This window comes from Phocoena sinus, chromosome 21, assembly GCF_008692025.1.
Source record: "Phocoena sinus isolate mPhoSin1 chromosome 21, mPhoSin1.pri, whole genome shotgun sequence".
Classification (NCBI taxonomy): domain Eukaryota; kingdom Metazoa; phylum Chordata; class Mammalia; order Artiodactyla; family Phocoenidae; genus Phocoena; species Phocoena sinus.
The window spans coordinates 32,815,781-32,842,223 of record NC_045783.1 but is presented as its reverse complement, the minus strand read 5'-3'; the positions used below and the strand labels follow the sequence as shown (position 1 = coordinate 32,842,223).

Genomic DNA, 26,443 nt, shown 5'->3' with positions numbered 1-26,443 from the left:
CACACCTGTGTCCAACGCCCTCCCTGGGCAGATTATCCAAAGCCCCCGAGCCCAGTGCCTTCAAATCCTCCCTCCCCACCTTCACCCCTCCCCACGGTGCTCACTCTGCTCACAACATCCAGGTCCCAAGGAGTCCCCAAGGCCACAGAAACAAAGGCAACAACCTAGGTCAGGCCCGTGTATAAAAACGTGCTTACCTGTTCACACCCTTAAGAAAGAGCTCCCAGCCCCGACCAGCCTAAAGGAGCAACAGAGAGAGGCCTTACCATGGCGTAATAGCCATCACTGGCCAAAATGATGACGTCAATGGGAGACGTATGATTGGCCACGCAGATGCCGCCATTTCTAGGCCGGTTCTTCCTGCGTTTAAATTGTAGGCAAAGCAACAAAAATCAGTGTGAAACAATTCATCTGGAACTCACGCCTGGCCTCGGCAGCTTCCTCGGCTCTAACGACGCTCTGAGGGCCCGCGGGCCGGCTGCCAGCCCCCCGTGTTACGCCAGCGCACCCCTCTGTCCCACCCCGAGCCCCCTCACCTGTCGTGGTAGGTAATGATGGCCGTCAGGGCTCGTACGCAGATGCGATAGCACATTAGGTGAACGTGCTTACTCAGGAACTCCTTAAACCTGCGACAACAGGACAGAGATTTCTGTTTTTATTTTTCATACATATAGGAAGACAGGAAAAGGTGCGGAGTCCAACCACCTAACCATCACTGCCTATGGCCGTTATGACTGAGGAGTATTTTTACAAATATTAGTGTCTATGGTAAAACTCTGTATCAGCATCTTTCTGTCTACAGATAAAGAAAGAAATGATGAGGGCTACTCAAATTCACACAAGGATATGCGCTTAGAAATCACAGCCCTAAAATTTCCAGCACACACACCTGAGTCTCCTAGATTCCTTTCCTTCTTGCTGGTCAACACCCAGAGGCAGGGCAAAGGCCAGAGAGTCAAACCTCCCCACCAGCCCAGGGAAAAGAGAGGTTTGCCAGCCCCATAACTTCCCAGAATGAGCCCATTTCTCTTATTAAAAAAAAAAAGCAAACAAACAAAAAGGCCCTACCTACACGTCTTATCCTCTTACCAATTCATCAACACAGCAGAATGCTCAAAACTCAACATGCTATAAAACCTGCTAGTCCTGGACACTACGGGCTTGTGGTTTCTCCCTTTTGTCTTTAAAATGGGAAGAGTGTGAGGGCTGGAGGGCAAAAAGAACAGTCACAGATCAAGACCAGCTGGAAAAAAACTTTCCTGCCTATGTCATTGCTGTCGTTGGGTTACTTTCTCCTTCTAAGAGTCTGTGGTTTGGGCTACGCCCAAAGAAGTGGCCTGGCCTTCAAGATAGGAGCCGCCCCCAGTACCTGTAGACTCGGATGCCCGCGCTCTGCTCACCTCCCGTTTGGCAGGTATCCCACCACCGTTGTGCCTACCACCAGGAGGCTAATCCCCGTGAAAGCAAGAGCTATCCTGTAACGAGAAGACAAGTTACAACACAGCAGACAAATCTGTGCCCCGAGTACAGAACTGGACGTGTGAAAATGGAACTGGGCGTCACGAAACCCCCCCCACAAGATCTGATCACCTGGACCCAGCCAGGAGTCCGGGTCCCTAGAAATGCGGGCAGGCCTATGAGAAGCAGAGGGCGTTCCGCTTCCAGAGTGGCAGGACACCATGGATTTGGCGTTCAGCCGACACCCTCTCCGCAGGCACTGGCAGCAGCCAGAATGACGGGACGGCCTACTGATGGCTGCGCCGCCCTCACGCACCTGTGGTCTTACCCTTCCTTTTGGCTTAAAACCCTGGCAGAGGCCCAGCTTCGCTGTGAAGCGATAGGAAATAGGGCCCGAAGGTACCAGCAGCCGGCAAGACATACTCAGAATAGCACGTGTACAGAAACACTGGGAGATCAATGCTGCCTCTGTCCTGGAGGGGAAGCTGCAGGGCCAGAATCAGCCAGGCCCGGGGAGGGGCGGCCAGGAAGGACATCGTGCTCCCCGTCCCCGTGTTTAGGCAGTCCAGACAAGCAATTTGTCTTTGAGAAACCCAGCTACGTCTGATACGCAGACAATCCGAGGGCCCTTAAAGGACAAGCCCCGGTGCAGCCTTCCGAGAGCCAGATGGCCTGGCCGGTGAGAGAACGGTACTGTCCTCCTCTCTAAAGTGGGAGAGCAAAGCGGAGGGGCCGGGGGCGTGGGCAGGCAGATCAGGCATCGGGCTAGGCCCTGCCTCACCTGAGGGGCAGGAGGAAGCAGTACCGAATCAGCACTCCTAAGCCCCAGAGCACGGTGAGCCGAAGGCTGATGTACTGGAAGTTATAATTGGTCCTGCTCAGCAAGTTCCAGGACTCCAACTCCTCTGCCGAGAACCTCTTTGTCACCTCATCGTCCATAATGGTCTCCATCCCTTTCCGGCAGAAGTAGAAAATGTCAGAGAGCTCAAACTCGCGAGTGTCGTCCAGAGCCTTACTGCTACCACTCCGGCGAATTTCTTTGATCTCTTCTTCTAGTGACGTGGGATCTTTTGCAATGATTCCTGCAAGAGAACAGCCCAGTCAAGCGGCCCGCTGGGCGAAAGCACGCTGGGAACGCTCAGGCTGCTCACCAGTGACGCGTGGGAGCGGGCGAAAGCGCGCGGGAACGCAGCTCCAGGGGGCCGCTGTGCAGGGGGACGGACACCCCGTCTTACCGTTGGTGTAGGGCTTGTAGAGCTGGTGGTTCTTCTCCTTGGCGCCTCGCTCCATCCTCAAGGTCGCCCACTGCGGAGGGAACAGCCACACACCGCGATGAGCCCCTTCCTCGCTCGGGGGCACCTCCACTTCCGTTCCGTGACAGACTCCAGCCCGGTGCCCCGAGAGCAGACTGCGGCCGAGAGAGCACTGGCTCTGGAAGGAAACCGGAGCGCTCTCCTCCTAGAGCACACCCGTCCCAGATAACCTGGACCGAAAGCCACGTCCCCGGCGGTCACGAGCGGGGAGTCAGGAGCTGGGGCGAGCTGCTCGGGGCTCGCTTCTCACGGCCTCCCGGGTCCAACAGTCCACGGACCTCATGGGTTCCTTCGTTTCTGCCAACAGCAGCGCTTCACCAACAGCAAAACCAAGCACCCTTTAAGCTACTGCCCGCCACCCGGTGCTGCCTGCCTTCCAAATTATTCCAAGAAAGCAACAATTTTAGTTTTCGAGTCGATACAGGATTTAAATAATATATATGTCTGGACTGCCCATTCACCCTCTGGGTAACCTTTAACAGGAGACCCCACAAACTTGACACAGAAAGCCTGAGAGTAGCTTAGTGTTTAAAATAAAATTTAAAAGAAAAAAAGGTGTTAAAAAACACTATTTGGAGATAAAAAAACAAAAACAAAACTAGGCTCAAATCCCAAGTTTGACAGTTATGCTGTGTCCCTTAAGCAACTCATGCCAACACTCTGGGTGCTAGTCTTTTCTATCCACAAAACAGGATGATGGTCCTTCAACCTCCTACTTCACGAGGATCCAATGAGACCATATGTGACAGAACTCGGGAAATGGCAAACCCCCCGAATTGTCCTCAGTATCACTGAAATAATATGGGCTCCAGGAAAGTGAGGCTCTTCCTAGATCCTCCCTTCCTTCATTAAAATCCTTTCAGCTGTCTGAAGAGAGCCAGAGGCTGGGTCCCTCCTGCTCTCAAATGCTGAGAGGCAGACACACGGGCTCCTGTCCACCCTCCTGCAACGTGGTACCGCAGAACAGAAAGTTATGACCGCAGTGAGTCAAGGAAACAGAACGGACATTTTAAAAGGCGTGTTTTCACACTTCTGTTTCCACAGTTCTGCAAGGTAGAAAAGAACCCCATCATTCCATGACACAGCAGAATCCACACGGCACAAAGCCTCTGGTGAGATTCTGCTGGCAGAGCCTGAAGTGTGAGCAAGGCAGCAGAGCCAGAAGCAGGACACGAGCTTAATCAGCCGTCTGACCTCATCTGGAAGTTTCTTCAAACACCACTGTCTAGAGAAAACAGAGTTTACAGAGTCACCCAGTTAGAGGTCTAAGGCAGGAAAACTCACACAGCCCATTTCAGGCAGTTAACCCTTGATGGCTTCTGGCACAGGTGATTTCCTTCTAGAAGAAAATGTAAACCTAGCTCCTACAACGGAGAAAGATGAATTCCATCTGGGAATGTCATCGAGGGAAGGGGTGGCTAAGGGGCGAGAGAGCTTACAACAAGCCCGGCACACCGGAGCTGAGGGTTGTCCATTCTGGCCAGGACTCTGCACTGGAGCTGCAAAGCGCAGAGTCAGAGAAGCTTGGTTCTGCACTGACAGTTCTGATACTTGGATCCACTTTTAAGCGGCAGGTAGCACCTGCCTTCAGGCCGCTGGATCACTAGGACTCAACGTCTGTGAGGACGCCTCACGACGGAATGTGCGGGAAGGCTGTGGCTTCTGTTTTAACTGGAAAGGTGCTGGTTCCATGAGAGTCTAGTCCCCTAGCTCGATCACAAACATCCTCCTGCCCTCCCGCTTTGTACTCGAGCTTTACTTTTCCAAACTTCAGGCACACCTCAAAATGTCTCTGCGCTGAGGAGAGAACCATCCAAGGTCAGCAGAGCAGGGGAAGAGCGCCGGGCGGGGCCGCCAGGGGCCAGCGCTCACGACGGGCTCCTTCGCCTTGCTGCGGTGACTCCCAGGAGGGCGTCGGAGAGCTACGCACCTGGCTTCTCCAGCTTCACTTCAAGAAGCACCGCGTCCAGACGCCCAGAATAAAAGCGAGAGCTCCGGGTTCAGAGGTCATTTCCCCACAACCCCCTCCGTTCCCTTGATCCGGGATGTTCAGGACCAGATTACTTAATTATTCCCTTTTCAGCATCTCCAGACAGAGACTGTTAGGGGCAAGGATAATGCTGCACTCGAGCTAACGGTAAACCCAACACAGCCCTCGCAGGTGAACGCAGGCCCAGCCCCGAGAGGTGTGGGCGGCACCACGGTGCATCTCTGCTGCGTGCTCTCTGTTGAGCACTGCGGGTTAGGAACCGAGCGCACCGGAAGGCCTGACGGTCTTTGCAGCACTAATCTCGGCGGAGACCCGCCCCTCTCCTCAGCCAGCCTCCACCGCGCTCCACACGACCGCACTAGAGACACCCAAAGAACCAGACCCCAGCACCCATCACCGGCCACCACCCAGCCAGCGGCGACATCTCCTCTCCCCGCTTCCGCGGGAATCTCTCAGCAGCTACTGTCCAATCAACAATCCTGACTGCACAGCGGCGTCAACCTCACGTTTCCAATCACCTGCTGGTCATGACCGCGTGCAAGTCCCCCCATCCTCACACCCGGCCTGAGAGCGAGAGGCAGCCGCACACACCCGACCCCAACGTGCTCCCCTCCGCCCGACCCTCCTCCCATGGTCCCCAAGCTTCCCCGCCCGAGAAGGGTCCTCCCTGGCTGCCAGTGTCAGGCCACCCCCTTCGTCCACCCGCGGCTTCTCCCACCTACAGCTCTCTCCCCCGCCTTTCCCCCTCCAGGCCATGCGGACGCGCACTCCCGTCTCACCGTGCAACATCCCCTCCAGGCCCCCAAAGGCTCTTCTCTCCTGAACTAGGTACTGCCTCTAAACCAGACCGCACTTTCTCACCTCTACCCACCGCACTTCTAGAATGCTTTCTCTCTTTTAAGATCCAGTTCAAAGGCCAAATCTTACATGAAATGCTACCTAGCCAATTCCTGCAGTCACAGTTCGTCTCTGCCTGTGTATTTTAACTGGCGTCACATTCTGAATTAGTTCTGTATGCAGACATCTGTCTTTCCTACTAAACTATAACTGCCTCGAGGGGCAGGAGGCAGAACCCAGCGGAATCTGACCAAGCGCCCTGCACTTCGCAGGCAGCCAGTAAGAGCTGCATTTAATTCACCAGCTCCCAGTATTTCTCTTCATCAAGGTCTCCGTATGAAAGACAGACCTGAACCTAAAACCACTCCCTAGCACCATAATCCCACTCTCATCTCCTTCAGTTCGGCCTTTAAGCTACCCGCGGTGATGTTGGGATGGGGGGTGGGGGCACGGACCCATGTGAAGGAGGCCTTACTGCTCCCACTCCCCAGAGGAGGACGTAGATTGCAGGGTCTGAGGACTTCCTCGGTCTAGTTCCAGAGCTGGTAAAAAACCCTCCAAAAAGTCACGCCTATCCCACCCAGATCCCGCAACCTGTTCAGTCTCTTCAACCCCCTCACAGCCATCACTGGTTTCTGACCCATTCCGCTGTGGAGCTTGACGCCACTCATTACAGCTGGCCCATCTTCTCTGACCTGACCTGATCAACCCCCTTCACATCAGGCAAGAAAACTCAAGTCTTTGTTTTTTTTCTTTCTTTCATCTTTCTCGTTTATACCCAGGCTTTCTTCTCTCCTTTTCCAAATCATTCTCAACTCAGTTGGAAGTCCACTGCTAGGAATTCTACCCCAAACAATACCATCATCACTGTACTGAGGGTAAATGTGAGGCACAAACATTAAGACAACTAAGGTACTTTAAGTAACACGCTGCCCTCCGCACACAACCATCTCCCGTGACTCAGCATTAAAAGGACCTGCACAGAGCTGTCTTCCAGGAGGAAAGACCTGCAGGACCCACCCACGCACACATCCCCCCTTGGCAGGTACCCCAAGGTTCCTTTATATGGGGAGATGAGCTGATCGTGGGAAACCGTTTGTCAAGCTGCGCCGACCTAGGTCCCCCAAAAGCACAGGTATGTGTACTGCACGGACTACCAGACATTCAGCTAGAATCATCTTTATGAAGATTACCTACTAAACTTTAAAACTGGCTTATAAGATCCCAGAAGAAAATGTAGACATAAAATTAAATGTACATGCCATTAACACAGCCATAAAATACTGCCAAGACTGAAAGGTAACAAAAAAATTTTTAAGGTGTTGTCAGCTGTGAGACATGAATGAATGTTTAAAATTCTTTACTATTATATTATTTGTCTGGTCATCTACTGCTGTGTAACAAACCACCCCATAACACTGGCTTAAAATACCACCACCAATCTATTCTGCTCATGAATCTGCAAACTGCACAGGGTCCGGCATCGGCTGGGTGTCAGCTGATGCTGGTTGTCACAGCTCCCCTGGGACTGGAATATGGAACACATATACGGGGCCTAGGCTTCCTCACAATGTGGCAGCCGGGCTCCAGGGGCAAGTATCCAGAGGCAGATGGAAGTTAATACTGCCACTTCTAACCTAACCTCACACGTCACACAGCGTCACGGCCACCACATTCTATATGTTAGAAACGAGTCACCAAGGCAGGTCGCCAACTCAAGAGGAGGGCAATCAGACTCCACCTTCTGATGGTAGATGTTAGAATCACTCGGGGAGCTTTTTAAAAATGCCCACCCAAACCAATTAAATCAGAATTTCTGGGGAGATTCTAGTGCTCCCAAACAAGTATTTTCTAAACACTCCCCAGGTGATTCAGATGTGTAGTTAGGAAGAGACCCATGGAATTAAGATGATCTCTGAGCTTCCTTCCAACTGCAAAATTACATATAGCACCCCAGTTTAGGAAGGGATGAAGAGGATAAAAAAAGGCAAAATAAAGGTCTCGTCTTTATTAAAAAGCACCCACAAGTTTAGGTGTATTTTATTTTATTTATTTATTTTTTATTTTTGGCCGTGTTGGGTCTTTGTCGCTGCGCGCAGGCTTTTCTCTGGTTGTGGCGAGCAGGGGCTACTCTTCGTTGCGGTGCATGGGCTTCTCATTGCAGTGGCTTCTCTTGTTGCGGAGCTCTAGGTGTGCGGGCTTCAGTAGTTGTGGCACACGGGCTCAGTAGTTGTGGCTCGTGGGCTCTAGAGCGCAGGCTCAGTAGTTGTGGCACACGGGCTTAGTTGCTCTGCGGCAACTAAGGGCTTCCCCGGTGGCACAGTGGTTAAGAATCCGCCTGCCAATGCAGGGGACACAGGTTTGAGCCCTGGTCCAGGAAGATCCCACATGCTGCCAAGAGGCTGAGCCCATGTGCCACGACTGCTGAGCCTGCGCTCTGGAGCCCGCAAGCCACAACTGCTGAGGCCCACACGCCTACAGCCCATGCTCCACTACGGGGGAGGCCACTGCAATGGGAAGCCGCGCACTGCAGCAAAGAGTAGCCCCCGCTTACCGCAGCTGGAGGGAGCCCATGCGCAGCAACGAACGCAGCCAAAAATAAATAAATTAATTAATTAAAAAAGGAAAAAAAAAAAGATTACCTGTCCCATGGATTGGCCCAAAAATATGATTATAATCGACATTAAAAGCCACAAGAACGTACATCTGAAAAACACAGTCAATAGTAATAAGGATTTACTTGGCTATGAACTTTAAAATACTAATTTGAGGGGACATTTTCAAAATGTAATAGGGAAGGTACATGGATTCTAGGTCTTTTGTTCCACCCAAAGTGATCCAAATTTTAAAAATTTAGCTACTACCAAAGAACTCTGGTCTGATTACTCCAATTTTTATGTTTTAAGAATAAGTACTTCCATAGGTCTATGAATTAATCAGTTGCTTATAAACTTGAATAAAAGCTAGACATCACTCACTGTTGTCTCCTAGAAGTTTATCAGCTGTTCTACTCACTCTATACTGATGTACTTTTTTCAGTGGCAAACGGGCATGGGTAGTTACATGGTTCACAGGAACCCTGGGTTCTACTGAAGATTTTCAGGGACTGAAGTTTAAGAAAACTACATTTCCTGATTAATTAAAACAAACACTAAAGACTGACAAGATTACTACTTCTCAAACTTTACTGTGCACCTGGGGCTCACTGGAATGCTGATCCTAGTTCAGTGGGTCTGGAGGGGGCCTGTGACCTGCATTTCTAACCAGTCTTGGGTGACACTCAGCTGCTGGTCTCAGAGCACTCTCTGAGTAGCAAGACAACCCCAGAGACCATAGGTAAGGCTCAGAAATCTTACTATTGAATATAAGTACTTAAGTAAGTACAAGCGCACCACAGCAGCATTACGGACAGCAGCCGGAAGGTGAAAACGGCCCGTCAACAGATGAATGGATAAGCGGATTATGGTACAGACACACAGTGGAATATTACTCGGCCATAAAAACCGAAGTACTGAAACATGTTACAAAGTTATGCTACATGAAAGGAGCCAGTCACAAAAGAGCACACTTTATGTAATTCCATGAAAATGAAAGATCCAGAATAGGTCAAGCCAGAGACAGAGCACAGGTTCACGGCTGTCAGAGCCAGGGGAGGGGGAAAAGGAGGGCAAGTGCTTAATGAGTATGGAGCCCCCTTCCGGAGAAGTGAGAGTGCTGTGGAGCCACACGGAGGTGGTGACCATGCAATACTGCAACTACCGCAAATGCCGGCAAACCGTTCCCTTTAAATGGTTACCTTTATGTTCTGTCAACTTCACCTCCATTTTTTTAATGTGAAAAAAAGTCATATTCTTATATAAAATACCAAAACTCAAGATTCAGTAATATACCTAAAAATATCTCCTGCTGTAATGTAGCATTTCATACAGCTCACTTCATCTTCCAGAGTCACTATTTCTTCACTGGTTAAGTCTATCACGGATAGATACCCTGGGCCACTGCAGAATTACATACAGGGAACCAAAGGAAAACGACTGAGACTATTCTGAACCGTAAGATACTATCTGAACAAATATAACTGCGCTGTGTTTCCTATTATGGTCTCAGGCATGGAAAAGATGAACCTGAAGATCTGGTGACTACTGAAAACAGATCCTGCTAATAAATCACCACATCTCTGAAGAGATAGTTAAAAGGCTTGTGGCAGAGATCAACTTCCAGGAAATATCACTTCTCACTCATTTCCTTCCCACTGTGACCAGTTCTGTTCAGTGGTGTAATGACTTAAGTTCTGACATATGTTAAGAAATATACTCTTCTCCTCCTCTTTCAGAAAATAGAAAAATTCATCAAATGCCCTTTTCTGTTACTTCTTTTTGTCTGAAGTGCAAGAACGTATTAAGATAAACATTTGAAAGAGAGAAAAGACTCTCCCATACTTATCAGTCAGGGAATATGCCAGCAGCAGCTTTGAGTTGCAGTATCTGTTACATCACTGTCCGGCAGTGACTTTTTCTTTAATTCTTAAGTCCCTCCGTTTGAAATAAACAGGCAAGGTGTGGGGTCATGGAATAGGTGCCTTTGCTCAGACAGGCCAAACACACAAGTCCCTTAGCTCAAAAGAAAGACTGCTGAAGGCTTTCACAAGCTCACGTTTAGTTATTCTTTCTACTCAAAATGCCACTTCCTTCCCATTCTCCCAACTCTCTCCACATCCAGCAGCGAGTTCACAATCAACCAGACAAGAACAACTCTTTTTGCTAATGGTACTTCTTCCCTCCTCTGTGAAGCAACCATTTGTAAACAGCACACTCACCGCAAAGATCTTTAACAAAGTTTTCATGTAGAGCTTTCGGATACCAAAGGAGACTCCGAAAATGGCGGGGGCTATGATGAAAACCAGAAGGAGGGTGAAGAGGACGGTCAGGGAGATGCCCAGGAGGCTGACAATCAGGCTGTCAAAAGGCAGTAACAGGAACATGGTGGAGGATGCAGGCCAGGCCAGCGCCCTCCTCCCCACGAACAAAGCTCGGCCTCAGACGGTCCTCTCCAACAGCACCGGCCTGGGGAGGGGCACCAACTCCATTCCCAAGTTCACGTCACTCGACGGCCGGAACAGAGAGCCTGGGAGTAGGATGAGAGCAAAAGGGGGCCCCCGAGGCGGCCAGCCACCCCCAGAAGAGACGGGCTGCAGGGGTGGACGGGGCAGGGTCAGTCTTCAGTGCCAGCATCCGAGGCCAGACAGAGTGTCTGGGCGAGTGAGCGGCGAGGGCGCGATCTGGGCTCTGCTACTCTCACGCTGCTTCCAGAAGTTTTACTTTTTCTCCTGTCCAAGAGCATTTAGCAGATAAATCTCTCCTGAGGATGTGTCGTTGCCAGAAGTACCAAGAAGAGTGCAACTTGGTGCCAGAAAAATCCTGATAACTCCAGTGGAGGAGGGTGACTGCTGGCACTTCCCACAGAAGGCTAGCGAACATGAATATGTGGAAATTAAATAACTGTTTTCCTTAAAACTCCTTCATAAGCTGAAAATTGCGTCCATCATAGAGGGTTCACACTGGCCCCGTGCTTCCCCTGGAGAGGCTCCAGGCGCACTGCTCCCAGGACCCTCCTCTCTGGAGAGCTAGAGGCTGTGCCAGGAGGCCGCAGGTGCTGGCACGGCACGCCTCATGCTGCCTGCGGTGCGTGGAGTTCCAGACGCGTCTGGCACTGGTTTCCTCTGGATACTTTTCTCCCTAAGGCCCCCTTCTCAGCGGTGACCCGGGTCCTTGGCAAGAAGTTGCTCACATGCTGCCGAAGCTGGAGGTGGAAACAGAAACACCATCCGTCACACAAACACAGACAAAGGGGAGGGACATCACGATGCTCTGGGGTGGGGCCCGGGTCAGCCTAGAGCCCGTGCCGCTCTCACAACACCAAGGTCAAAGGGACTGTGCAGAACAACAGGTGGCAGACGTGCGTGTGGAGGAGAACCACAGACGTGTCATAGTTTTCAACCCCGGTGAAACGACGACCTGTGGCCGCCCAAACTTTTCTAATAGAAAATGTATGCCTATTTGGGGTTAGTAGAGGCAAACTATTACATATAGACTGGACAGACTACAAGGTCCTGCTGTAGAGCACAGGGAACTATATTCAATGTCCTGGGATAAACCATAGTGGAAAAGAATACGAAAAAGAATGTGTACGTATAACTGAGTCACTCGGCTGCACAGCAGAAACTAACCCAACATTGTACACCAACTATACTTCAATTAAAAAAAAAAAATCAATACCGTAGACTTCAAACAGAAGAAAAAGAAAGTACACGGACATAAGACGCAGCTCAAAAGACAAGGAGGGTATACGAGGCGGAGTACACGTGCCTCCTACCTGTCCCCCCACTGCCCAGAGTTCTTGTCCACAGATGCAACCGCATCACCAGCTTCGTGTTCTTCCTGAGACGTTCTACGCACACACGAGGAAACGACTCAGGCCCACCTCGCGCCCAGGCAACAGTAATGACGGCACACTACAAACACTGCTTTTCGTCTTGTTTTGTAGCTTAACGTGTCTTGGGAGAGTGTTCCCGCAGTGCACACGGAGCTCCCTTACTCTCTGAAGGTGCATAGTTCTCAGCTGTTAAGAACGTTCCCTGATTTGGTGAACTGCTTTCCTGAGGTTGGACACTAATGTTTCTACCCTTTTTTTGTTATAAATAATGTAATGAATGTGCTACACGATTTAGCACACAAAATGCACATGCAAACATATTTGCAGGATCAATTCCTAGAAATGGAATTGCAGGGGGAAAGGAAATCTAGGTTTTAAAAAAATAACAACTCTTGTTTTTATTTATTTCCCCCCAGATTTACTGACATTTAACTGACAGGTAACACTGAGCAAGTCTGCAGAGTACAAAGCATGATTGACACACCTGCATATCGCAATTTGACACCCACAGAGTATTAGCCAAATATTTACCTTTTGTGTGTGTGTGGTGAGAACATTTAAGATCTACCCTCTCAGCAACTTTCAAGTATCTAATAGAGTGCTGTTAACTATAATCACCACACTGTACAGGAGACCCCCAGAACTTATTCATTTTATAACTGGAAGTTTCTACCCTTTGCCCAACATTTCCCAACTTCTCCTACCCCTTGATCCCGGGTAACCACCATTCTTTTCTCTGTTTCTACAAGTTCATATTTTCTGAATTCCACATTTATGTAAGAATATACAGTATTTGTCTTTCGCTTCTGACTTAGGAAATACAGTTTTAGTATTACAAGATATTGTCACATTTTCTACATAGATTAACTCCTCCAGCCTTTCTGGCCACTCTTTTTTTTGTTCTTTAAGACTATTTACATTGGGGATCACGCTTGGTGTTGTACATTCTATGGGTTTCAACAAATGTATAATGACATGTATCCACCACTAAGGTACCACACAGAATATTTTCACTACTCTAAAAATCCTCTGTGCTCAGATTATTCATCCCTACCTACCCCCAACCCCTGGCAATCACTGGTCTTTTCACGGTCTCCATAGTTTGGCTTTTCCCAGAATGTCATATGGTTGGAATCACAGAGTATGCAGCCTTCTTGGCTTCTTTTACTTAATACAGCCACTTATTTTTTTAAATTTCACTATTTCAATTTTATATTACTCACTCTTAACCACAAGTTACCACTCCAAGCTCTGAACTTGGGAACATCCTATCATGTCTCTCTGGCAAACATTTTGGCCTCACGCCAATCACCTTCTGGCTCGGTTCCAATACTTTTAGAAGTTCAAGAAATGGAACAAATGAACAGGTGACTGACTTCACCTTGAGTTCTGTCCAGTGCTGTTTAGAATTCAAAGCCCTTTCTCATGTTATCTCACAGCCTGTCAGTATGTATTCTTCCCATTTTACCAGTTAGGAAACTAAGCGAGGGAGACACGGATCCCGTTCTCTGACTCCTAATTGCTCCCATTACATCCCACACACCTAGCAATTAAATTAAAAAGAGAACGTTTCAGTGGCAGGGATCCTCCACTTCTTCCTTTCACGTGACCATAATCATTGCTAACGTTTACTGACTGCTCACAGCACGGACACTGAGCTAATACAACAAGCACTGTGCACACGCCGTCCTCACTGAATGCTCACAACAACCCCACAGGGGAGTTACCATCACGGCTATGAGAGGTGAGGGAGCGGAGCTTAGAGGACAAAGTCACCCGGAGCCACACAGCTATAAATGGCACAGGAGGAATCTGGACAAGTGCGCCTATCTCACAGCCCCGCTCTTTAACCACCAGGCCCTCCTAGCTTTCAAACTACCTTGAGCTACATTAACACTTCCTTCACGCCAGGCCTGCTCGACAGAACTTCCTGCCATCAGAGGAAAACCACAAGACAAATCTGGATTCACGCAAGGGAATTTGGTGTTCTCAGAATCCAAGGTACAAACCTGCTCGTTCATTTTTAAAAACTGGCCAAGCTGACAGTACATGCCAGATTTCTAATGACGTCCCAACGGACGTTCAGGAAATTAGAGGTATTTCTGAGACTTAAGTCAATTCGCGGAATCACTGTATTCCTTAAACCTGTCCAATTCCAGCCTAATTCCAGGGCCACACCTCCGTCCCACTCTCCCTTCCCTGCCCACTGCACAGCTGCTGTCACATCAGCCAAGGCTACCTTGAGTTCCATGAACCTAAGGTGACCAACACCGGGGTCACTTTGACGTCCCAAGCCAGAGCTTAGATCTCTTTCCTCTGGATCACAATCAACTGAGAATTCCCAAGGTTATTCTGGGTTCGTGTCCCCAAAATATCAAAGTAAACACATTTAGCAATTTCGTCACCTAGTTCAGAGGTGGACACACCAGACCCACAGGACAAACCTGGGCCAGTTTTTACAAGGCTCGTGTCCTAGGAACGGTGTTTGCATCTTTAAAGACTTGTAAAAAAAAAAAAAAAAAGAAGAATAACATGTGACAGAGACCACGGCCAGCAAAACCTCAACTACTTACTATCTGACCCTTTAGAGCAACAGCGTGCAGACCTCTGTCCCGGCTGCTCTTTCCTCCCCTCCAAGGCAGTGACCTCCCCCTCATTGCCCTCCACTCCCCGCACCCCCAGAGACTCCAGGACTCGCAACAGCAACTAGCCAAACGAGTTCTGTGGCCAACATTAAACAATCCTCCCGTGAATTCTTAGAGGCAAAGATGAGGCCAGCACACTGTGGTTATCAAACAGGCCTCCAAACATCTTGCCGGACTAGCGGACCAGCCATCACAGCCAGAGGTGCTGGCGTCTTAAGGCCCCTTAACACAGACTTTGGTCTCTGGAAATATCGGGAAACTGCTCACATGAGAACTCCATCACACCACAATTTCTAGATAAATGCTCTTGTAAGAGAGGCTATCACTTTGCCTCAAGTAAATATAACCACGACTCCTTGGCAGGAGGCAGGGGAAGCTATCAGCTCAAAGCACTAGTTATCCCTTCTCTTCCATTCCACACCTTTCAGCCAAATCCACTGAGAGTCGCTTGGACCAATGTTCCCCCAACAGTCCACATGGTCCAGAGAAAAACAGAAGACCCAACCAGTTCTGAGCCTTTTAGGAGGGAAGATGGCTTCATCCTAGCAATGTGGCAGTCCACCGCTAAGCTAATGAAACTCTTCAACCCACTGAATGGCAAATCTGGGCCCTCAAATGGCCCACTTTCCAGGGCTTCTCAGTTCTCAGGGTGACGACATCAGGGCACATGCTATGTGCCACACACCATGTTAGGCATTAGGCATTCAGTGCCTAGAGACAAGTATTCAGCAAACAGGCACATACACAGTCATCACTTCCCACTTCGATGACTGTCAACAAGAAGAGAGTCCTGGGTGGAGAAAGAGGAACCCTCCTGCACTGTTGGTGGGAGTGTAAATTGGTGCAGCCACGATAGAAAACAGTATGGAGGTTTCTCAGAAAACTAAAAACAGAGCTACCATATGATCCAGCAATCCCACTCCTGGGCATTTATCCAAAGAAAACAGAAACATTAATTCGAAAAGATCCATGCACCCCAATATTCACTGAAGTATTATTTACAATAGCCAAGATACAGAAGCAACCTAAGGGTCCATCAAGAGATAAATGGACAAAGAAGATGTAGTACATATATACAATGGAATACTATTCAGCCATAAAAAAGAATGAAATTTTGCCACTGGCAGCAAGATGGATGAACTTGGAGGGCATTATGCTAAGTGACGTAAGTCAGACAGAGAAAGCCAAATGCTGTATGGCTATCACTTACATGCGGAATCTAAAAAATACAACAAACTAGTGAATGTAACAAAAAAGAAGCAGACTCACAGATATAGAGGGCAAACTAGTGGTTATCGGTAAGGAGGGTGAAGGGGTAATATAGGGGTGGGGAACTAAGAGGTACAAACTATTAGATATAAAATAAGCTACAAGGGTATACGGTACAACACTGAGGATACGGTCAATATTCTACAATAACTCTAAATGGAGGATAACCTTTAAAAATTGTGACTCACTATTTTGTACACCTGTAACTTACATGACATTGTACATCAACTACACCTCAACTAAAAAAAAGAATATAAGAGTCCTGGAAGGGCTTCCCTGCTGGCACAGTGGTTGAGAGTCCGCCTGCCAATGCAGGGGACACGGGTTCGTGACCCGGTCCGGGAAGATCCCACATGCCACGGAGCGGCTGGGCCCGTGAGCCATGGCCACTGAGCCTGCGCATCCGGAGCCTGTGCTCCACAACGGGAGAGGCCACAGCAGTGAGAGGCTCGCGTACCACCAAAAAAAAAAAAAAAAAAGAGTCCTGGAAGAGAAAATAAAGGAGGGAACTTACAAATTCAAATCAGGGCTTCTAAACCCGTTCTGACTCGATCACAAGGCAGAGACTATTACGATTTGCAGCTATAGAAACTTCTTTTCTGCTAGCTCTCCATGACTCTGTGACACATCCTACACTTCAGGAGACCATACCTACTACCAGAATATGTCCAGAGACATGCCACATACGAACTCAAAAAGGAGAAGATACGCCATTTTATTAAAAATAAGTGCTTAGGCTACACCGGGATACTGCATTTCTAAAGCACACTGAGCACCGTGTCTGTTATATATACTAGATCTCAATAACTGGTACATATGATCACTTCATTACGAGCAGAAGACACCCAGAGCACTGGCTGCAGTTCGAGTACCAAACTTTTTAAGAGGGCTAGATAGAGAGGAAGGCATTTCAAAGCATGTCACAAAACCCACAAGCCAAAAACTACTCCGTGGTGCCTAGCAAGCACTAAGTGCTCACACAAAGGTGAGCTGTAAAGCCAAGAAATGTGAATTAAAAGTACAGTGAGGGGCAAAAAAAGTTTCTTATAACCCACCCTACTGGTGAAAATGAGAAAATACCATCAAATACTGCCGACTAGAGTGTACAACGGTACAACCTCTATGCAGAACAATTCGGCAATCACCGTCAGAACTTGAAATGCATATAACCTTAGATCCAGCAACTCTACTTCTAAAAACTTACGCTAAAGATAAACTGCAACAGTAGTTCTCAACCAGGGGCGATTGACTGTAGCCCCCTGGGAAACATCTGGTAATGTCTGCAGACATTTGTGATCGTCCTAACTTGGGATGCGGGGCTCCTGGCATCCAGCACTGACTGTGGACAGGGATGCTGCTAAACGTCCTAAAAAGCCCAGGCCGCCCCTGCCACAACAAGGCCCCAAATGGCAACCATGCGGAGGCTGAGAAACCCTGTGCAAAAGGAGGTATGTGCAAGGTTACTGACTCCAGTACTGTCTGTAATATCAAGAGAAACATCACTGTCCATTAGTCAAGGATATAGTGGAATACTAGTCATCTGTTTAAAAAAAAGAGAGAGAGTGAGACATCTATATATGCACCGAGAAGAAACAACCTCCCAGTGAGATGCAGAACAAGGTCCACTGCAAATACCAACTGTGAGGGAGGGAGGAAAAGCACAAATACACACAGTGTGCGTGTGTACCTGCAAAGACACACATCTCTGGGAAGAGACACAGGAGACTGGCAATGGCAGCTGCCTCTAGGAATGGAAGGAAGGCATCACTTTATCTTTTTGGTACTTTTAAAACTGTATTTATCCTTTTTGAATAGGTAACAGACTCATGATTCAAGAATCAAAACAAACACATCAGGGTTTGAATCCTCACTCGATCACTTAACTGGTAGTGTGAGTGTGACTGCGTGAATTACTTAATCTCTTTAAACTTCTGCTCAACGTCTACTAAAAAGAATGTTCACATTTCAGTGTCTGGAACAAGGTAAATGTTCAAAATACATTAACTGTTATTACTGCTACACTAAGTTCCTGTTATTATGAAGGAGAAGGGGGCACTAGAAGGTATTTCCCAAGAAGTCATGACGTTACACTGACAAGAAATCTCTTTCAACACCACTCCTGCCTAAAGGTGTTTACAATCCCTAAGGTAGCTGTCGCAAACCACAACTTCATTAGTGAATCACTGAGAATTCTAATGCAAGCTCCTCTAATGGCTTAAAGTATTGAGGCTTGGAAGAGTTGAGTGACGAGACAAGCTACAAAATTGGCCAGTAACAGAGGCAGGACTAGAACTTACATCTGCCCCCCAACCCCCCGTCTTGTGGTCTTTCTGCTCCCCAGGCTGGCCTCTCCTTTGCTTTGGGGCAGGTTACACTTGAGAGGAAAGCCATCCATTTTTCCTAGTTTACTCTGTCAGGTCAGAGACCCAGCAAATGCCCCCATTTTGATGTGATGGTAAATAAATGCACGTACACAGAGGAAATGTACGCTGGGGGGAATTTGATGTCAAGCATGTCAGAGCAGTGGAGTATAAGAAATATGCCTGAATAGGACGCTGCTGCTTAGGAGGAAGGGTGTAAAAATGTTTCCAAGGAGTTGGGACAGCACAGAGCTGCTAGGTGAAGTGAACCTGAACTGCTGAAAAACCAGGGATATGCTTACGGCCAACAGCAATCCTGGATAAAACAGATGGTCCAAGACAAAGCCAGGATATGTCAGGCTCAAGGATGACTCAACTCACTAGGAAGAAGATAGGAACATGGTCAGTTTCAGGGTCTCGGTCTTAACTAAGGTCATTCTGACCCTAAGTACTTCCTCCTTGCCTAGAAAGGCCTCACATCAGCTGGACCTGGGTAACAAGAAACGTGGTACCAAGTTCAACGCAAAGCAACATAACCTGCAAAGCTGGAAAAGAAAAAAAGGACAAAGATACAGGATACACTGACATTCTGGGGCCATCAGTTTAAGAAAGGCCAATTTCATTTGCTGGGACTATAAGACCCAAGAGGTTTCGTTACCCAACCTGAACGCTGCTCTCAGAGTTCCATTTCAAAATCGGTGCTCTGACATCTGAGTACTGTATATGTAACTGGAAGCAACTTCCTGACCTTCTTTTTTCAAAAATTTGTGTCTGGTTTATTTTACTTAGCATAATCACTCCGAGAATCATTCATGCTGCTGCCCGTGTCGACAGCTCACTCCCCATTGCTGAGCTGTTTCCCTTCGTAGCACAGGCCACAGCGTCTTTACTCACTCACCTAGTGACGGGTCCTTCCACCTGGGGACTGTTACAAATAAAGTCGCTGCCTACAAACCTTGCATGGACATACTTTCATTTCTCCTGCGTAAATACCTAGGAGTGGAACGACGTGAGTGTACGTTTAGCTTTTAATGAAACGGCCAAACCGGCATCTGAACTGGTTGTACCATCTTGCATTAATTCTCACCAGCAGTGTCTGAAAATTCCATGTGCTCTACATCTTCACCAACACTCAATATGATCAGTCTTTCTAATTTTAGACATGCTAATGGATGTTAGGTGGTATCTCCCAGTTTTAATTTGTTCCCCTCATGACCAATGATATGAAGCATCTTCCATGTGCTTATTGGCCATCTGTATATCCTCTCCGGTGAAGCGCTCAGATCTTTTGCCTACTTTTTATCAGGTTATTTTATTATTCAGCTTTATCACTAGCCATTTTTTAAAAGTCAAACCTTGCCCCCCATGACTAAGCAGTCTCTTTACAATGAGAAAGCATTTCATCACAAAGGCACAAAATTTGTGAAACATCAGACTTCTTGGTTCAACTCGCCACAAGGTTGAAACAACCCTAATTGTGCAAAGAGAAGTCACCAAAACCACAAACTCTACTTTAACCTCAGACCTGTATATTACCAGGAACATAAAATGCTCTTTCATCTTTATGCTCAGCTGACAGTGATTCTGTCCAACACAGCCGCTGCTTACCACGTCTGACCCTCGAGCACTGGAGATGTGGCTAGTCTAAACTGAAACGTGCTGTAAATGTAAAACAGACTGGAATTTCAGTGATTTAGGGTAAAAAAAAATGAATGTAAAAGATCTCGTTAATAATTTGTACACTGATTACATGTTGAAGTGATATTCTAGATAACCTGGGTTAAATAAAATATATGATTAAACTTATCTTCACCTGTTTCTTTTTATTTTTTTTAAAGTGGCTACTACAAAATTCAAAAAACTATACATGTGGTTTGTGTTATGTTTCTATTGGATAGCACTGACCACAAAGTTTTAAGGCAGACCCTGAAGATAATGTATCTCCAACTGGTAACGGAAAACATACATATAGTATCTTCCCCGCCCTACTCCTCGGAGGTGTGAAGAGAACAGTGCAAAGGAAGGGGCTGAGAACTGGACTCAGGAGTCATCTGAGGTTGGAGGCCCAGCTCTGTTACTCTCTGCTCTGTGTGACCTTCAATAAGTCATTCACCTTCTATGGATTTAAGTTTCCCCACCAGCTTTTTGGTTTCTGTTTTTTTAATTCAAAAAGTCAACAAAAGCGTATCACGTGCCTACTTTTTACAAAGCATCGTTCTAGAATTGCAGATCTTGAGCTAACAGTTTAATAGAAGGCAAACACGCTAACAACTATTATGAAGACAAAATAAAGAGAGCTCCCAGAGAGCAAACCAGCCTGTAGGGCTCGGTGGCGTGTGCATGTATCAATGTGTTTTAAAAGAGAGAGTACCGTTAAGGACTTACGAAAAACTCCAAGCACTTACAACACTCCTCCTAACTCTAAAATTCTGTGCTCTTAAAAAGCATTCATCATGCTATAGAGTAAGCATTATTATACAGGGAACTGATGACATTTGCTCAGGTCCTCCCCATCAGTGTAGTGATACAGTAAGAAGTAAATGACATGCCACGATGAGGTTGTTTTACGTGAAGAAACAATTCTGCAGTACAGCTCAAGCTTAACCAGGACCAAATATTCTCCAACACACACCAACCCCTCAGCCAACACATACAATTCCCCCACCCCCTCATGTCTTCAGTGGCAATGATTTACCAAGACACCCTGATGCTGTTCATTTGAGCGGCATTTCCATAAACTGCATGTGCATGACAACTACTGTGTTTAGGTCACAAACTCACAGAAGAAAAGTCCATCCTGAAAATAAATTTATAAACAATTATGTCATATCATATAAAATGAACTTACAAGCAAACTCCAAGAAGTCTACATACAAGGATTCCCTTGTTCACAGCATCCCTCAGGTAGCATTTAAGGGTAAAAAAAATTGAGGCCCAAGTACTGAACTTAGCTGTCTTTCCTCAGGTATGGAAACTTAATTGCCTAAAGTGTGCTAGGAAATACAAACCATGGTTTTGTTTTTTTAAAAAAAAAAAAAAAAAAAAAAGCCTAACCCAGCCCAGGATTCTTACCTGATCATGGCAAGGAAGGATGTTTTTATGGGAGGGCGCTACTGTTCTCTCGGCCACAAGAGCATAGCATCAGGGGTACACCCCCTAAAAAGCATTCCACTTTCCCTTAGTCACTCTTCATTCAATAGCTATGAATGTCATCTAAATCTTTTAAAGCTTGTACTTATTCTGTTTGGATTTCCACTTTTAAGGTCAGCATCTTCCCATGTTTCCTAAAAGCTATGATGAGAACTCCTCAACTTGTCCCAAATCTAGCTTAAGAAATAATAAAGGAAACAACATAAACACAAGCAGCATGGTACAGGAGAAAGACTAGATGCGGAGCTGGGAGATGTCTTTTCCAGCCTCAGTTCAACCTCTCAATCCCTGTAGATCTGGACAAGTCACTGAACCTCTCTGGGCCTTGAGGGCTCATCAAAAATGAAAAAGACAATATGATCTGGAAGTTCTCATCCATACCTTCTGTTTTAATCTGTCCTCCAGCTGCTTAATTAATTTTTAGATGCCCCTTTCTGGTGCTTCTCCAATGCTATTATGTGTTTTGGACTTGTACTTGTAATAGACTATGTCCCAATAAAAGTAAGTTATGGCTTTACTCCATAAAGCCATAAAGTAAGATTTTTATTTTGACTCTCAAGCTACTTTTTTTTTTTTAAAGAACTTGGCTCACTGAAGGAACATGGTGGTTTTTTTAATAGATGTTGGGGGTAGGAGTTTAATTTATTTATTTATTTTTGCTGTGTTGGGTCTTCGTTTCTGCGTGAGGGCCTTCTCTAGTTGTGGCAAGCGGGGGCCACCCTTCATCGCGGTGCGCGGGCCTCTTCACTATCACGGCCTCTCTTGTTGTGGAGCACAGGCTCCAGACACGCAGGCTCAGTAGTTGTGGCTCACGGGCCCAGCCACTCCGCGGCATGTGGGATCATCCCAGACCAGGGCTCGAACCCGTGTCCCCTGCACTAGCAGGCAGACTCTCAACAAATGCGCCACCAGGGAAGCCCTCTCCAGCTACTTTTGACATCAAGGATTTATCCCAGAGATATGGGGGCGCGCAGAAGGGGGATGTGGATTAGACATGCTCAGTCATAGGTGAGTTCTTGAGGCTGGATGATGGGTACATGCTGGTTCACTATTCTATCTACTTTTCCATGTCTGAAATTCTTCATAATACAAGGTTGAAAAAAACATCACTGTCAAAGTGAGAAAATAATACCGAACTGGCATTAATACAGGACTCTTTTCTACCATCTCCGGCATAAGGACAACTGCTTTTCATACCGTTTCCCTTGGGTTGAGATAGAATCTACAAGACATGAAACTAAACTGACGTACTCAAACTTCAGCCAAAATTAAGGAAAATGAACCAGAAAGCAAATTCTTCAACGGATCTCAAGAAACTTATCAGCGAGAAGGTCCGCGGCACAGAGGCCTTGAGCAGTGACGCACTGGTTTGTAGTACAGCATGGAGCTTACTTCCACAGAACTACAGTATGTTTCATACACTATATTTTCCCTAACTTTTCAACTGCGAAAGTTAAAGCCCTCTGTGACACGGAGAGTGAGGAAATAAGACCCTCCGGTAGGAGGATGCTTCGCAGGGCGTGAAATCAAAACGGAAAGGCAAGGGATATCGAGGGTTAAGAAATCCTGAAGAAAGCAAAATGGGGATCCTCTGGAGAACAGGAGCGGAAAACGTACATCCCAGGGACACCAAAGAACTTGAGCGGCCACGGTGAAGGCCTTTCCCCGTGATCTTTCACCCTCCCGAGCTCGCGGAGGGCAGGCCGCGAGAGCCGGGATTCGGCAGGACACGCGGGGGCGCGGGCCGGAGGGCGCCGCGGCGACGGGCGGGCCCGCTCTACCGCAGGGAGGGCGGCACGCTCCGGCGCCGGAAACCCCCCGGCAGCGGCAATGGTGCCTCCCAACGCCGGGGGGGTGGGGGTCGCAGGGAGCGGGGTCGCTCGACCGCAGCCCTCACGGGCGCCGGACCAAACCCCAGCTCCCGCAGAGGCCCGTGACCTTCAGGAACGGGCCAGCCGGTCCGTACTCACCTTCCTCGAGGCTCCAGGAGGCAAATCGCTCCGGGGACCGTCCGCCCCGCCCTCGCCGCCGCCGGCCGAGGCGTGCGTAAGGACGTGCGCGCGCCCGCCCTTTGTCTATGCCGCCTTGACGTGACCCTCGCGTCCAGTCCCCACCCTCCCGTCGTCTAACCTCACGCCCAGTACCCACGCGCTGGCGCGCGCCCGGTCGGGCTGGGCGGGGCCCCGAGGGGCGGTGAGATGGGGGCGGGGCGCCGGGAGATGAGCAGACGGGGCGCCAAGTCTTGGGCCGGGGAGGCGGGGCGCCGAGGGGAGGGGCGCTGGGGAGGCGGGGCTAAGAAGGGCGGGGTGCCGGGGAGACGGGCAGACTGAGAGCCGAATGGAGGGCCGAGGAGGCGGGGCTCCGCGTCACGAGCCCCAAGTGGGCGCGCCCGGTACTCTCCAAGCTGCCACCTGGCGGGCGAGGACCGCTGCCTGGGCCGGGCCAGCTGCTGCAGAGACCGGTACTGTGCGTGCCGGGCCCTGGTCGCCTGCTCCCCGCCTGGCGCGTGCCCCCAAGACTCCTGCTGTGATAAGGGGAGCACTTCCTAAAGAGAGGTCTCCACGCTTCTGAGCTGCGCCAGGGCCCGAATGCTGGCTGCTTCCCGCAAAGAACACTCTTATAGGTTCTGGAGAGAGTGAAATCAGCCCTGATCGCGAGAAAAGGCTTGAGTCACCAAATGGCCTTGTCATCTTGGGGCTGTTGTGAGTATACAGTCAGATACAGATCGGTATGGAAAGAACTTAGCTTGCGGCCGGCACGCTCAAGAAATATTAGCTGTCATCACCACCACCATCATCATCCGAGTCTCATTTACCAACTAGCAAAGCCAAGGAGTTAAAGGGTTGGTGTAGGCATCTCCCTGTTCCCTCGCAGCTGCAACTTTCCAACGTCTACCTCAACTTGTAACTTACGTCTCTGCTAAAGTCTAGTTGCTGCCTGCTAGAGTTTGCATGTGTATTGCTCACCATCTCTTTAAACTTCAAACGCCTAACCCAAACCTGTATCATCTGCCCTAAAACTGGTTCTCCTTAAAAAAAAATTAGCCCTTTTCCTTCCTGTTCTGAAAAGATCAAGCCCTCCCTCCTAGTTTATTCTGCACACTGCTGTCAGATTGCCAATCCATGCTAAATGATCCGATAGTAAGGCTTGAGGGTAAAGTCCATATTCTTAGACCTCAAAATCATCATGTAAGAATGATGGCTCTGCTCTCAAACACTGGACCGCTCATCCCCACGCTAAATGCTACCACACCTGTGGGACTTATCCCATATTCATTAACTCAATCATTTATCCATTCATTTAACAAATTTTGGTCCCAATGATGCAAAGCCAAACAATGCATGCCTATGTCTAATCTTCAAATAGATTAAGTTCCATAAAAGGAGAAACTGGACATCATCAACGCGAGGCATAGGGCTTTAAAGTGGCCACCACCATCATCAATGCTCTTTGAGTTCTTATATCTGCTCTCCTTTCTTGATCCAGAATCAGTCAAAATGTAGAAGTCATCCATTCACCTGCTTTGCTCATATATATTCATGTTTAAATTTCCTCACAATTCTTACCATACACTACATTTCTTTGTACATAATAATTTTGAAATTTTAAAATGTTTTACACATACTAGAGACTGAACACAAATGGTGTTGACTGATTCTTTGCCCAACCAAATAGTAGACTCAGTTGTTGGGTATCAACACACACACACACACACACATACACGCACACACACACACATACACGCACACACATGCGTGAGAGAATATGTACACGTTCTCTGAGACCATCTCTAAACTTCTTGAGTGCAGGAAGGCAATCAAACTTCTCTCCAAAGCGGAAGCCAATAAGAACAGGGTTAATATAGTTCCCTTAGGCTCCAAACTTTTGTTTGCAATGGTCAGTGATCTGGTCACATCTCTGTCATGGTCATTTCTAGGCATGAGGAATACAAATGGGAGAGAGAAAATGAGCAAGCAGCTTGAAAAGTTAGACACAAAGTAGGCTTACCTACAGAGGAGGCCTCTTGCCTATAGCATGATCAGCTTATATCCAACAGTAAACTCCTTGTCACGGTGAATTGGGACTTTTAGATTATTGTTAAAGGAATTTTCACATTCTAGAATGAATATACTCTCATACTACAAAAATTACCTGAGTAATTTAAAAAACCTGATGAAGGATAGTCCATTAAGAGTAGGGGATCACAGTGTTTGAGAGCTCAGTGAGAAGTTTAATAACCTCCCACGCTGTCCTAACTTTGAACTCATTTCCCAAAATGCGCCTCTGCGATCACTGTGTTTGCTGTGTGTATGTCACACGGTGCTATGAACTGGGAAGATACTCCTTTTAAAAGATACTCCTGGACTTCCCTGGTGGCGCAGTGGTTAAGAATCCTCCTGCCAATGCAGGGGACATGGGTTCGAGCCCCGGTCTGGGAAGATCCCACATGCCGCGGAGCAACTAAGCCTGTGCGCCACAACTACTGAGCCTGCGCTCTAGAGCCCGCGAGCCACAACTACTGAGCCCGTGTGCCACAACTACAGAAGCCCGTGTGCCTAGAGCCCATGCTCCGCAACAAGAGAAGCCACTGCAATGAGAAGCCCGCGCACCGCAACAAAGAGTAGCCCCCACTCGCTGCAACTAGAGAAAGCCCACGTGCAGCAACGAAGACCCAAAACAGCCAAAAAAAAGATACTCCTTCCCCCAGCAGAATAATCCCGTTCGTGTGCTGTATAACTTCTCTCCCATCCAAGTCACCTTTATGTGTGCAAAGCCTTTGACATTTATTGAGAGGTGAATCCACAACCAGCAACAGAGATGCTCATTTCCAAGCCCCTAGAGAAAAGGCCAAATTAAGCAAAAGTTGGGTTCTTTTTGAAAAATGTTTTCATTGTGGTGAAATACACATAAAATTGACCATCCTAAGCACTTCTAAGTGTACAGTTGAGTAGTGTTCAGTATATTCACGTTATTGTGCCCTCAATCTCT

The 26,443-nt window shown here is 47.9% G+C and overlaps 1 protein-coding gene across 3 annotated transcripts in view; it reads right to left on the bottom strand.

Moving 5' to 3' along the window:
• Positions 1-23,581, bottom strand: part of GPAT4 (glycerol-3-phosphate acyltransferase 4) — a 31,844-nt gene extending 8,263 nt beyond the window's left edge. The window contains exons 1-7 of one of the 3 annotated variants that reach the window (XM_032618207.1): positions 23,425-23,581; positions 10,415-11,397; positions 2,694-2,763; positions 2,240-2,540; positions 1,401-1,475; positions 537-626; positions 267-360 (exon numbers count right to left, since the gene is read on the bottom strand). In XM_032618207.1, the coding sequence (XP_032474098.1) occupies positions 267-360; positions 537-626; positions 1,401-1,475; positions 2,240-2,540; positions 2,694-2,763; positions 10,415-10,579 (795 nt within the window). In that variant the 5' untranslated portion in view covers positions 10,580-11,397; positions 23,425-23,581. Of the gene's footprint in view, positions 1-266; positions 361-536; positions 627-1,400; positions 1,476-2,239; positions 2,541-2,693; positions 2,764-10,414; positions 11,398-18,606; positions 18,685-23,424 lie in introns of those variants that run through there. The other 2 variants (XM_032618208.1, XM_032618209.1) reach the window with 2 other exon arrangements.
• Positions 23,582-26,443: the final 2,862 nt, after the last annotated feature.